This window comes from Ornithorhynchus anatinus, chromosome 14 (assembly GCF_004115215.2).
Source record: "Ornithorhynchus anatinus isolate Pmale09 chromosome 14, mOrnAna1.pri.v4, whole genome shotgun sequence".
NCBI lineage: Eukaryota > Metazoa > Chordata > Mammalia > Monotremata > Ornithorhynchidae > Ornithorhynchus > Ornithorhynchus anatinus.
Window position 1 is genome coordinate 693,784 of NC_041741.1, and position 12,823 is coordinate 706,606.

General features: G+C 47.3%; 1 protein-coding gene across 3 annotated transcripts in view; it reads right to left on the reverse strand.

The window, feature by feature from the left end:
- The window catches only part of HIF1A (hypoxia inducible factor 1 subunit alpha), a 42,507-nt gene that overhangs the window by 12,751 nt on the left and 16,933 nt on the right, over positions 1–12,823 (reverse strand). Inside the window, exons 1-4 of one of the 3 annotated variants that reach the window (XM_029079472.2) lie at positions 9,100–9,197; positions 4,408–4,598; positions 2,952–3,097; positions 2,767–2,851 (exon numbers count right to left, since the gene is read on the reverse strand). In XM_029079472.2, coding sequence (XP_028935305.1) covers positions 2,767–2,851; positions 2,952–3,097; positions 4,408–4,598; positions 9,100–9,182 — 505 coding nt within the window. In that variant the 5' untranslated portion in view covers positions 9,183–9,197. Of the gene's footprint in view, positions 1–2,766; positions 2,852–2,951; positions 3,098–4,407; positions 4,599–7,601; positions 7,621–9,099; positions 9,198–12,823 lie in introns of those variants that run through there. The other 2 variants (XM_039914108.1, XM_039914107.1) reach the window with 2 other exon arrangements.

The window sequence follows — 12,823 nt, forward strand, 5'->3', positions numbered from 1 at the left end:
AAGACTTCAACAGTGAAATTTCTCCATCTCCTGACAAATTTGGAAGGTGGATCCTAGGAAGTCATTTCTTCAAATAGGAGCAGTATTTGTTAAGGGCCTGCGTGTACAGCCCTGTGAGCATTCAACTGTATCTAGAGTTTGGATTTATAAAGTACTTTTCTTTCCAAAAGTTTGCAGCACGTCCGCCTACCCTATACACTCTCACCGTATCCTTGTGCGTTAAGAGAGAGCTCTATTGTGCTACTTAGAAGTTTAGAGAGCGACTACCCAGACTGCAATCAGAACTCAGATTTAGCTCTTGGGTTCTAAACCGTGTAGTCACAGGGGCCTGGGTGCCCAGCCTGAAGTTCTCAAAACCACTCCATTCCTCATCCCTGGTGTGGTGGTCCCGGAGGGCCCCACGGGGCTCTCTCGGTCTCAGTCGTTCCAAGCCAGGGACCGGGGGCGAGCACCCGGGAGCTTCCTAGAGAGGCTGCCCAGTCCCGAGGCGCTCCCGGAAGCACCCAGGCTCCCCGAGAGTCCCTCTTCCTGGAGTTGACCTGGTGACTTTCTGCAGCAGCTCGGGCTTGGGGCCTGGCCACGTGTCCCTGGGCATCCCCGGGGGGAAGAGGGGCGCACCAGCGGATGGGCCAACTAGCTTTCTGGAGTTTACCCCACTCCAGGGAACACTGCCCCTGGCACTGGACCTGATGGCACTGGCAGCGGCTGCCTCTCTTCTCACTTGCTTTAGCCGCTGAGAGGTGGGAAGGCTTCATGGAACCCGGAGACCCTTGGATGTGGTTTCTAATTTGGGAGGTTGAAAACCTTTGCACTGGCTGATACTGCTGTGCCCTTGTGTCATTAGATCTAAGAGGCATTTTTCAGTAGCGGGCATCCACAAGAAAGAAAATCAATTGCGTTTGTTGTTCCCTGGAGCTATATGTTTTGAAAAGGTGTTTCTTATGTAGTTAACGGTAAGGCCAAAAAAAGGTATTTTAATCTCTCTGCAAAATTTGCAAGTGGGAAAGTCAGCATTTGACAATGGACAAGCAATCTCTGGCTATCCATCTGGCAAACTTCGGACCCAGACTCTGCATATTTACAGGAAAATACTTTGGTAGTGAGTGTGTGTGTATATATACATATGTATATTTTTTGGATTCCAGTTAGATTTATAAAGAAGCATTTACTTCACTAATGAAAAGCTTCATCAGTGGTATTTATTGAGCATCTGTGAGCAGAACGTGGCACTGACTGCTTGAGAGAGTACAACAGCAAGACATATTCCCTGCCCTCAAGGAGTTCACAATCTAATGGAGAGACAGAGACACAAAACATTTAAAAATAGTGGGAGCAGGAGGAAGGGCAAGGAAAGAGCAGGAGATATGTACCAGGAGGAAACATATGAATTAGAAAATATGCAAAGAAATATTCACAGGTGTTAAAGGTGGCTGTTGGGCTGACAGGGCTTGGAGTGTTGGAAATGAATCAGAGAAGGCTTCCTGGAGGAGGTGGGCTTTTATGGCAGTTAATGATTCCATCAAAGTACTTCTCCATTTATAATTTAGTTTAGGAAGATCACACTGAGGGGGCAATTTAGGGCAGAAATGGAAGTGATTAATGGATTAATAGGGAACTTAATTCTAACTTTCTAAACAAAACAAATTTCCTTACGCGTTGGAAATGTAATCCAAACTGTTTTCTCTACTCACTGGTTTGGGGGGGGGGGGAGGGGGGCTTTAAAATCTCCATTTTCTTTTTGCAAACCTCAAGTCTAAAGTCTTTTGTTGCAGATCAAAGGGGGTAGTGTCATTTTAAAAATCACTTATTTCAAGATCAATTTTTAAAAGGGACTCAGCGATACAGTTTAAAAAACAGCCAATGTCACAAAACATTACTCAACAGCTAAATTGGCGTCACTGATTTTAAACCACAACACAATATTTTACACACCTCTAATTTACTTCGTCAAACTAATTTCCACCTTGAGTAGCCTTCCCCCTCTCCACAAACAGAACACTGTTAATACAGATTCCTCGGTGAGGAAGTTTCCCAGGCCACTGGGTATGTGACATGTCAGATTATGAAGGAGTGATCTCCAGACCTAGGGGTTCACCCAGAGACCGTCTCACACATTATAATCTGGTGTGATACAGTCCTCTGGGGGAAAGGGCGGGGAATGAAATAAACAAAACCCCCCCACCTTTTACATCCCTGTTAAAATCCCTAAAATGAAGTCACCTTTGACATCATCTTAATCAGATAACACGCCCAACATTATTGTTCTGGCATTTGTTAAGACCGTACTATGTGGCAGGTGCTGTGCTAACCACTGGTTTTATATTAAAATTTGGAAGGTTAACACCTGGATGAGGAAAAATTAAAACATGCTCAGTTTCTCAAAACTTTTCCTCTCCTGGCTGGACAAGATACTTCGCACATCAGGTCACTAAGAGGGGTTTTTACTGTTTCCACTTTCATCTAGAAGAGTCTATTTAAGGCATAATGCATACTTAAGGTTCAGGGGTCTCTCAGACTTCCGAGAAATCAGACAAGCAAATAAATTCGTGAAAGCCCCCTCGCCTCTTGATTTGATTTTCCGGTAAAATATTTTGAAATTACAGTATACTTGGTGATAAGAAATTTCAGAAATCAAAACTGAATTCGCAGTATTTTGCCAAGCTAATATGATTCATTAAATATCAACACTGGTAACAGTGTCTCATTATGTAATACTAATGGGAACCATCTGTCATATTAAATCAAACAATAGACTTTTCTTCTCACCATTTCTGTGTGTAAGCATTTCTCTCAGCTCCTCATGGTCACATGGATGAGTAAAATCAAACACACTGTGCCCAGTTAGTTCAAACTGTAAACATAAAAAAAAAACAGCAGCTCTAGTTTCTGAAAGGGTTAGAACACACGGAGGGCAAAACTCTGATGACATTTTGAAAGGTAATTGTACTTACCTGAGTTAGTCCCATGCATTTGTTCACATTTTCAGACATGAAGATCATGTCTCCATCTTCTGTGAGAACCATGACAAAACCATCCAGGGCTTTTAAATAAAAGCAATTCAGCTGAGCTTCCATTTCAGCTTCAGCCTCTAAATCACCTAGAAAGAAAGACTTCATGATTGCTGTAGCCATTTTTAATGGCTCAAACATTGCAGCTCATTAATGCTAGGATTCTAGAGGGGCTTTTTTTTGTTGTTGCCTTTTTTCGCTTCAGCAGAGAAGTCTACATTTGGGAAATTAAATTGCTTTAAAAAAGGCACAAAGCTAAAATTAAGATACATAAAGCCATCGAAAAAGTTAACTATGCTTCATCAACGGTTGGGTTGTACCATATTTCATACCATCACACTGCACTCCTCTAAATCCACTGCCTCTTCACTACGACAGATTTAAGGAAAATGCTGTCTGTGTAAAAATTTACCTTATTTAAAACAAAAAGTATTAGAAACATTCTATGTCAGAATGTTTCAAAAGGAGAGACTCAGATACAGAATTTTCAATATGGTAACAATCAATCTTTATCACAAACCCAGAATTCAACAGATATAAGCTGTGGTAGGGCGAGGGAATTTTGGTGGTCATTATGTATGTCTCTATTAGATAAAATGGAGCTTCAAAATATGAAAAATCAGCCCCCAAAAGATTACCTCATAGACTTCCTTCCAGATAATATGTGTTCAATATTTTTAGAGGTTATATTTCCAAGTAATTCAATAAATGTCTTTTTCCCTGTAAAGCTCACTTTAAAAAACAGGAACATTTACAGCTGGAGGCTGATCTGCCTAAAATTAGACCTGCCAGCTGCTTTCTGCAAATGCTGACAGTAATGCAGCAAGCCAGGCCAAAGAGAGAGCTGGGTGATGTTATCATTAAAAAACAAAACAAAACAAAAAACACAAAACCCCAAAACACTCAAATGTGAAAAATTTTCAGGGGAAAGGTGAAAAAAACTAGCAGGGAGATAGGATTCGCTGAGCCCTAAGAGAAGGCGTTTCCAGCGATAAAAAGGCGGAACAGTTTCTGATGGGGGTGGATCCAGCAGAGGAGGAGGAAGGGCTGCGGTGGCTAGGAAGGCTGGCTGGGAGAAACCCAGAAGGCGGGTTAAGGCGGGTCTGTCTCTGCTGTGTGACCGTGGGCAAGTCACTTCACTTCTCTGTGCCTCAGTTACTTCATCTGTAAAATGGGGATTGGGACTGTGAGCCCCATGAGGGACACTGGACTGTGTCCAACCTGATTAGCACGCATCTACTCCGGTGCTTAGCACAGCGCCTGGCACATAGGAAGCCCTTAGGTACCACTAAAAGAGAGCGAGCGAGCGAGCGAAAGGGACACACACACACACAATTCCCGGGAATTCAGCTAATCCAAAATGGCTTCAGTCCCATTAAGCCCCAGCACAATTACTCACCAGTATCTAGAAGTTTTCTCATGCGTAAATAGCTGATAGTAAGCCTCATGATGGAAGCCTTATCAAGGTGGGAGCTCACATTGTGTGGGAGGGGCAGTTGGTGAGCAAGTTCAAAGAACACTTCAGACTCTTTGCTTCTTCGACACCTAGCTGCGTCCCTCGACTTCTCTTTTCTGCGTTCGGAACTAATCCTGGAAGAAAATAATTGAATTCAAATCAGCAGAGCCTTTCCCCCTCCCCTTCGCCCTTCATAGCACACTCACACTAGTCGGTGCGCCAAAGGAGGGATGAAGATTATTTTTTATAATCTTTCAAAGACTAGGGCTTGCCGGTTCCACGGACAGAGTGTGTGCTCGAAAGTTTTCCGTATTCAATTGCAGGTGTGTACGGTAGCTGCATGAAATGGGATACTTTCTTCTTTTTACTCCCTTTAAAATCCCCTGACAGAGTTTCACTCCAAGCTGATTCTGTGCCTATTTTCCACTCTTGCTGCACCTTATATGCAACAAATGAATCACCGAGGTAACACGGAAAAAGGTAGCTGTCCTCTGCCCCTAGGCTTATCAGAGGCTTAGCCCTTTCTCAGTGAAAGCAGCAGATCCCAGTTCAGCGGGATAAAGTCTTCCTTTAAGGTGTTTTCCACATCCTTCTTCCCTGTAGATAATCTAGAATGGAGGAAAATGTCTGGATATAAAGTAGACACTGGGTTCCAAAATAAAGCAGGAAATGGCTCCTGGCTACTCAGCTAAGATGATATCGGGGCAAGAACTACATTTCAGTCAAGTTATTAATAGTGCTTCAGAAACCAAAGACCACTGTGGACCTTCACTTCACTCAGGGTAGCGCTCTCCATTATTTCCGTTCAAAAGCAAAGTAAAATCTTATCACTCTTTAATCTACTTTTTACCCACACAAATCTCCCCTTCGGTGACAAACGCAAACAAGGCTGACCCCATGATCAAATGGCTTGGCCAGAGGTCCGAACGGTCTCAGCCTGGACAAATTGGAAAGACAGATGCTGCAGAGGGAGGATTGGTTTTTTCAGAGCGGTCAATTCCTGAATTAATGTGGTGGGGTACTCTTCAGATACGAAAAACACGACAGAGTTTGATCTAGGAATTTTTAAATTCCCTTACTGAAGCCGTATTAAAATGACCAAGCTTCATTAGTTTCTCATATCCCAACTTACTTTCAGGGGAAAAGCTGGTCAGTCAGGCATTCATTCAATCAATCGTAATAACTGAGTGCTATGTGCAGAGCACTGTATTAAGTGCTTGGGAGAGTACAATATACCAGTAAACAGACGCATTCCCTGCCCGCAATGAGTTTACAGTCTAGAGGGAGCTTAGAGTCCTGTATCTTCTACCCGGCGATCAAGAACAGCTGAAAAATAAGTCTGCTGAACCTATTTTCCATGCACATGTAATGTGTATATTTGGCCTCGAGAAATCAGTTCTGGTACCCTATTTGTCCCTCATCTATAATCACCAATTTTTCCTCTATAACAGCTCACAGATGGGCCTACTGCTCTCTACTCTCAAGGCCACTCCCTTACGGATGCATTTGTCAGCACACCCTTGGCTACCGTCACGGTAGCCGTCACAGTCTATCTGCGGACCTCCCTATTTTACAAATGAGGAAACCAAGGCCCAGAAGTGACTTACTCAAGGCCCCACAGCAGACAAGTGGCGGAACCTGGAAGTATTTCTCGGGTCTCTCGACTCCCAGGCCCATCCTCTTTCCCAAACTCCAACACACCACGAAAGTATTTTTCTAAAACACTCCTTGGTTCATTATCGTGCCCTTCCTCAAAAGCCTATGGTGGCTCCCACCTGGCACCCCCAGACTTGCTTCTAAGTTTTGAGTTCAAGACTGTCACCGGGCTGGCCCCTCACTTTCTGAGCTGACCTGTTCTCCTTCCCTGCCTCGGTGGGTGCCCTCCATTTTGCCCAGCCTCTAGCCTTCCCACCACTCCCCGCTCTCAATACTCCTGACCTTGAGCCGTCAATCACCCCTTCCCCAGCCGGCCGGCCTCCCTCCACCTCCTCTTCATCGCTCCGATACAAAACCTTCCCCAGTGAGTCTTCTGCTGTCCTGAGTGTCCCATTCACCCTTCCTCCCTGGAACTGGCTGCACATTCATTTGCACAAGGGTACACGTTTTTGTTTGTCTTCTCCCCCACCTCCCCCAAATTAGACCACAAACTCTTTGGGAGCAGGGACCTTGTCTTCTCTTTGTGCCACATCCCCTAGTATTCCATTGGCCCAGTGCAGTTCCCAAACCAAGTGCCAAATGATTATCCTGAGCCCCATTACAAAGGGCTCGGTGGGGTGCGGGGCCTCACCCCAGGCCCCGGGACAGCCGGAACTCACTCGTTCATTCAGGAATTGGCAGATTTCACTGCCCTGACCGCACCCACACCCTACCGCTCATTAACCATTCCCACCTGCCGCTCTGCTGCCGGATGGTCGGAAGGCTCGCAGCTGTGCCGGTCACGCTCTACCCGAGGGACCCAGAGGCCCGTAAGCCTGTACCGAGGCCTAGCTGGAGGGGAATCAGGAGAGACGGTAGCAAAGGGCCCAGGAGCTCAGCTCAGACTGAGGGCTGCCTTTGTTCTTGCCTGGACTCCTGACCAAAAGCCAGAAAAGACTTCGGATCCATTCTCACCACAAGTCAGTCCCTTTTTAAAAAGGAGCCCAGAGAACAGGCCAGACTTTAGGTCCTGGTGGACCTTGGGCAGCGAAGATTCGAGGGCCCTGACTCACAGTGCCCTCCCGCCCCCCTCGCTGGCACTTCACGGGCTTCTTTCAAATCAGCCTTGGCAAGGAAGAGAGCACAGAGCTGGGGAAAAGGGGGAAGTTACTGCCAACTTGGCGCCGGTGGGACCCGGCCCTGGAAATATGGCCACATTGTGTAGCAGTCAGAGAGTCCTGGCCACCCTAAATTGGGCTGGTCTCTGAACTATTCCCGAGAAAAGAAAAGAACTAGTTAGGGGTGCATAGGGCATGTAGGTTTTTTTGAAGCCGTTCAGTGCAATCTGGGGGCCCAACTGGTATTTTCTAGAGGAAAATTAAGTCCCAGCCCAAGAAAGGGAGCTGGACCATGGGCGAGTGGGGCACTTTGGGAGGGAAGTACACATTGCAAGCTTCATCTCCTGGCCCACGGCAGCAGCCCCAACCCAATGCCTTTCCTACCTCTCCGTCCCCTCTGCTCACCCCAGGCCATCCTAGATGCCGGTGGAAGAGAAAGAACAGCCTGTCGAGAGATCAGAAGGAAAAGACAGTGGGCATCCCTCCTCCACTTCACCTCACTCCTGTGGAGGAGTTGGGCTTTCCCTTCACTTCCAGCACTCTCCCATTCCCTTTTCCCTCCTTCCCACATGGACCCCGGCCCAGCCCTCCCCAACCCTGCACAGGAGCGGGAACCCTCGCTTCCAGGACTTCGTTTTGGGGACCACCGCCGCCAAGGCCTCCCGATCTACTGGGAGGCCTCCCATTAGCATCAGCCAGTCGCCCAGACAGAAAGACAGGGGCCGTGAGGCAACTGACATCCATGGAATATGGCATGCCGCTCTTAGGATTGGGTCCTGTGGGACCCAATGCAATCTTTTCAATGGACGAGTCCCTTCGGAGGGGACAAAGAGTGTTTAAAACTGTTCTAATCAGACCTCATTCCAACGTGAACTACTAAAGCACTGGGGGATTTCTGCTGGAGCTTCCCTCCCGCCAACATCGGCGGACGAGCCCCCGTCCTTCCTGCGGCTCCTGACGGTCGCAAGGGAGGGATTTTAGGACCGTGGCAGTCTGCGGCGGGAGGCCTCTGCCTTTCCCGGGCGGCTTGGCGAGTCACACGCAGCTTTGGAAGGCACTTCAAGAATCTGGCCCCGCGAGCCCCCTCAGGCCCCCAACCTATGCCCGTCCAAGGCTCTTCTCCCCCCACACCACAGCTGAGCAGGCCTCCCGCCCACACACAAACTCTGCCAAACCTCCCAGAGGCCAAGCGGGGCCCAATCTTCCCGCCTGCCCCTCAATCAAATGGACCGCTGCAAATGGCACCCCCAGCTCAAGGCTGGCGCATTTGGGGGTTCAAATAAGCACACGAGATACGAATCTCTTCCCCCAGTTTCTAAGTGAAGGGGACTGCCTAACAGGGGGAGGAAAGGCGGACAGGGAAAATGAGTTAAAATCCAAGTGAAGAGCTTTGTAAGCATGACAGAGGCAGGTCTGTTCACATCCGAAAGAGCCGTGCCTGCCTTCCGGTCCAGCTGCCTGAGACGACGGCGGGGTCTCCAGCCTGGAACGGCGGACGATCCTTGGTTCCGAGAGGCCGCGCGGAGAGGACTGGCTTAGTTGGAGTGCTGCTGGTTTGTACGGTGCCACCAGACTCTTGGCCCGGCTCCTCGCCGGGATCTGAGAGCGAGGGCCTCCTCAAGCTCGAGAATATTTCGTATTTTTTAATGATATTTGTTAAGCACTAAGTGCTTAGTAAGACAAGCACTCAGCAGACAAGCGGTGGAGTCAGGATTAGAACCCAGGTCCGTCTGACTCCCAGGCCCTTGCTCTAGCCACTCCCCAAACTGCTTCTCTATAGATTGCTGGGCTTAATCACTGTGGGCTTTACAGCAGGCTAATTCACATTCAGGCTGGGTGATGGCATCATCCTCCTCATAAAGAGTATTTCTCGAACACTCACTTTGGGCAGAGCACTGTGGTGGGTTCTTGGGCGCAGACAAAGAAGAACAGAAGGCAAATCGCCACTCTCAAGGAGTTTTCCATCTATTGGGGAGGACGACCAGCCAAATTTACAATACCCTTTGATTAAAAGAAAACAAGAGATAGGAAAAATATAAGTGAATAAACAGCAGATGTGTGAGGAGGTGGCTGATGGGGTAACATGAGTAAGAAGTAGGGAGGATTAAAAAGGGGGTGCGTCCTGAAAGAGATGATTTTGTGAGGGCTTTGAAGGGGAGGGTTAGAGGAAAGATTTGGTAAGCAGGGGGTATGGCATTTCACGGAAGGGGAGGATTGGTCAGAGAACATGCCAGAGGAGGGAAAGCGGAGAGCAAGGGATACTTGGGAGTCTGCCGCTGGGGAAGCTGGGGGACAGTGGGAGAAAATGACATATTAGGTAAGGGTGAGGTGGCCAATGGAGACCCTTGAAGCCAACGGTCAGGACTTCATGTTTACTCGAAGGTGCCTTGGGGAAACACTGGGGACTTCCGCGAAGAAGAGACTGGGGCCTTGGAAAGACGCTCTGTACAGCTGTGGGTAACACCCACTGAAGCACAGAGAAGCAGCGTGGCTTACTGGAAAGAGCATGACTTGGGAGTCAGAGGTCGTGGGTTCTAATCCCAGTTCTGCTTCTCGTCAGCAGTGTGACTTTGGGTCAGTCACTTCACTTCTCCGGGCCTCAGTTCCCTCATCTGTAAAATGGGGATTAAGACTGTGAGCCCCACGTGGGACAAGCTGATTACCCTGTATCTAACCCCAGCGCTTATAACAGTGCTTGGCACAGAGTAAGCGCTTAAATACCCTCATCATCATACGGGACTCCTCAAGCCAGGGAAGCAGTCACTAAAGCCATCGCAGTCCCCACTCCGGGAAGAAGTACTGTGCTTATATTGTACCCTCCCGAGTGCATAAAACAGAGCTCTTAATATAGTAAGCACTCAATAAATATGTCTGATCAACCCATCAATGATATTTACTGAGCACTATGTGCAGAGCACTGTACTAAGCACTTGGGAGAGTACAATATAGCAGAATTAGCAGAAACGTTCTCTGCTCGTAATGAGGTTAGTCTAGAGTTTCACGACTGAAGCGATGCGGAGCTTATGCCAGGGTGGTAAGGACGGCAGCTGGAAGTGAGGAGAGAAAAAGGGGCAGATTGTGAAAGAGGAGAGGAGGAAGAATTGGCAGGGCTTTAGACAAAAATTGAATGTAAGGATAAATGAGGTAAGGGAGAGGAGAGCCAAAAGTGACGTGAGCTTTGTGAGCTTGTGGGATAGAGTTAAAGATAGTGAGTTTATTGACTTTAGAAAAATTAGGTAGAGTAGATGAAGATTTCAGGTTTGGAGATATTATACTGACTACTCATCTGGGCCCAACAATCTTCATCTAAGTTGGGTATGGATTTGTGAGTTTGCAGGTTGTTGTTTTTTTTTTTAAAAAAAAAGGCTTTAAAAAGAAGGTCTGCGAAATAACTGGGTTTAAATTTCAAAGGTTTGGGAAGGGTATACGTAGCAACTTTAAGGAAACCTTCCTTTGTTTAGGGAATCAGACTCCACTATCAATCCAAAACTTGGGGCCAAATCTTAGTTTTGAAGGGTGGGTACTAGACACTGCTGTCATTCAAGAGATCAGCAAAAACTGATCACAGATTCCACTTTCCCAAGGAAAAAGAGAGGGGGAAAAATATTGGAAATATTAAAGTTATCAACGTTACCACGTTTGCACATATCACACACTGCCTTATGTTTTGAGGGGTGCTTGTCCCTAACTTAAAAAATATCATTTGGCAAATAGAAATTGGGCAAAGGACTAACAACCCCCAGTCTCATATAGCAATACACTAAGATGAAGCTGCAACTTTGCACACTGGGGTACAGACCCGGGAGCATTCTTTCCAAAGAATCTCAACCGTTTACCTGAAAACTTGGTTGAAAAAAATTCACGACCTTCCGCTCGTAAGCAAATAGACCTCAAGGAAGAGGCCGGTCAGAACGAGGGGGTGCTGGCACATCACCCTCATGGGGGAAACAGGAATGTGTACAAGGGGGGCCATCAGAGCCGGAGCTGGAGATTTGGGAGGGATCATGGGGCACCGCCCCCGTGGCCCTTGTCAGCTCAACTGCCTGACTCGCTCGTCCCATCTCTGACAAGACCCGACAGTTTCCTGGCAGGGGTGAAAAGACCCCAAATGGTGGTTTTCGGCCTGCCCCAGTTCCCCCTCGCCCCTGAAATCCCCCTCTCCACCCCCAAAAAATTCCCATGTCCTCATCACCCCTGTGCTCACAATGAAGAGCTGGCTCCTCTGGAGTCATCTGAACAGACGTGGTGGTTCAAACTGTGAGCTGATAAGTTCCCCAAGGGGGGAGAAAGCGAGAAGAGCAGAGGACCCAGAGAGACGGCCAGGAGTCGAGATACCGTTAAGCTACTCAACTGGAGAAATCTGGGGCTTGCCTGGTGCTTTCTAGGTAATCTGTGTGGGTGACAGAGGAGCAGCGTGGCTCAGTGGAAAGAGCCCGGGCTTGGGAGTCAGAGGTCATGGGTTCGAATCCCAGCTCTGCCACTTGTCAGCTGGGTGACTGTGGGCGAGGCACTTAACTTCTCTGTGCCTCAGTTCCCTCATCTGTAAAATGGGGATTAACTGTGAGCCTCACGTGGGACAACCTGATTACCCTGTATCTACCCCAGCGCTTAAAACAGTGCTCGGCACATAGTAAGCACTTAACAAATACCAACATTGTTATTATTATTATTATTCTACAGTTTCCATTGGTTAAACTGAAACCAGAAACAAAGGAAAAGATGTGGAAGGGAATGATGCCACCCCCTGAGACTTCACTGCTGCTTCTTGGGCTTCTGATGTCAAGCTTGTGCCTTGGTTTTAGTCTGCTTAGAAACTCTGAACCTTAGTTTTCAATGCTTTCTCCAGAGAAGTTTTGAATAGATTTGCACTTTCTAATAGATAGGATTCATGAGCAATGAACGTGTCACTTGGCTTTGTACTTCTCCTTGCGCCCAGGGAGAGCTCAATAAATACTAATAGTACTCCCACCACCACTATCCAAAACATATGCTCCTTCTGGCCAAAATAATCAAGGCAATCACATTTCTTTTACCCTCAGTGAGGTTCAACTCGTAACGGAAGAGACCTACGATTAAGAACATCTCAGCATTTGGAGGATTAACATTTCAAGCTGTTACAAGTCTTGAACATGCCATTACTGGAAGAAAATGTCGCTGTGATTCCATCTGCTTTCCAAAGAGACGGCCAACCCTGAATTCAAGCCTCAGCGAGGCCACGAATCTTTTTTGGGTTTCATTTTTAATGGTGTCCCAGAGAGGCTCAAAAGGTAGATGAGGACAGCTGTGCCTAGTCTACCATTAAAAGCTAGTCAATTTGTAAACTACTGTGACCTAAATGATGACCATCCCCTCAATGATTAAGATGTTAACTTAGTGATCTTATTCGAAAGTCACTCAAAGAAAAGCATTAAAAATCATCATGCTGATGCCAGCCCTAACACAGCTAACTCCTTTGATCTAGAAGACGATTCCCCGTACCAGGAAGCCACTACTTGGCCAAGGGTGAATACCAAAAAAATGTATTTTCCGATGATTTCAGTAACCTCTACTACCTCTTCTGGTTGACTCTGGCCTACCCTGAAGCAGGCCCAGGGCCTGGATGACTT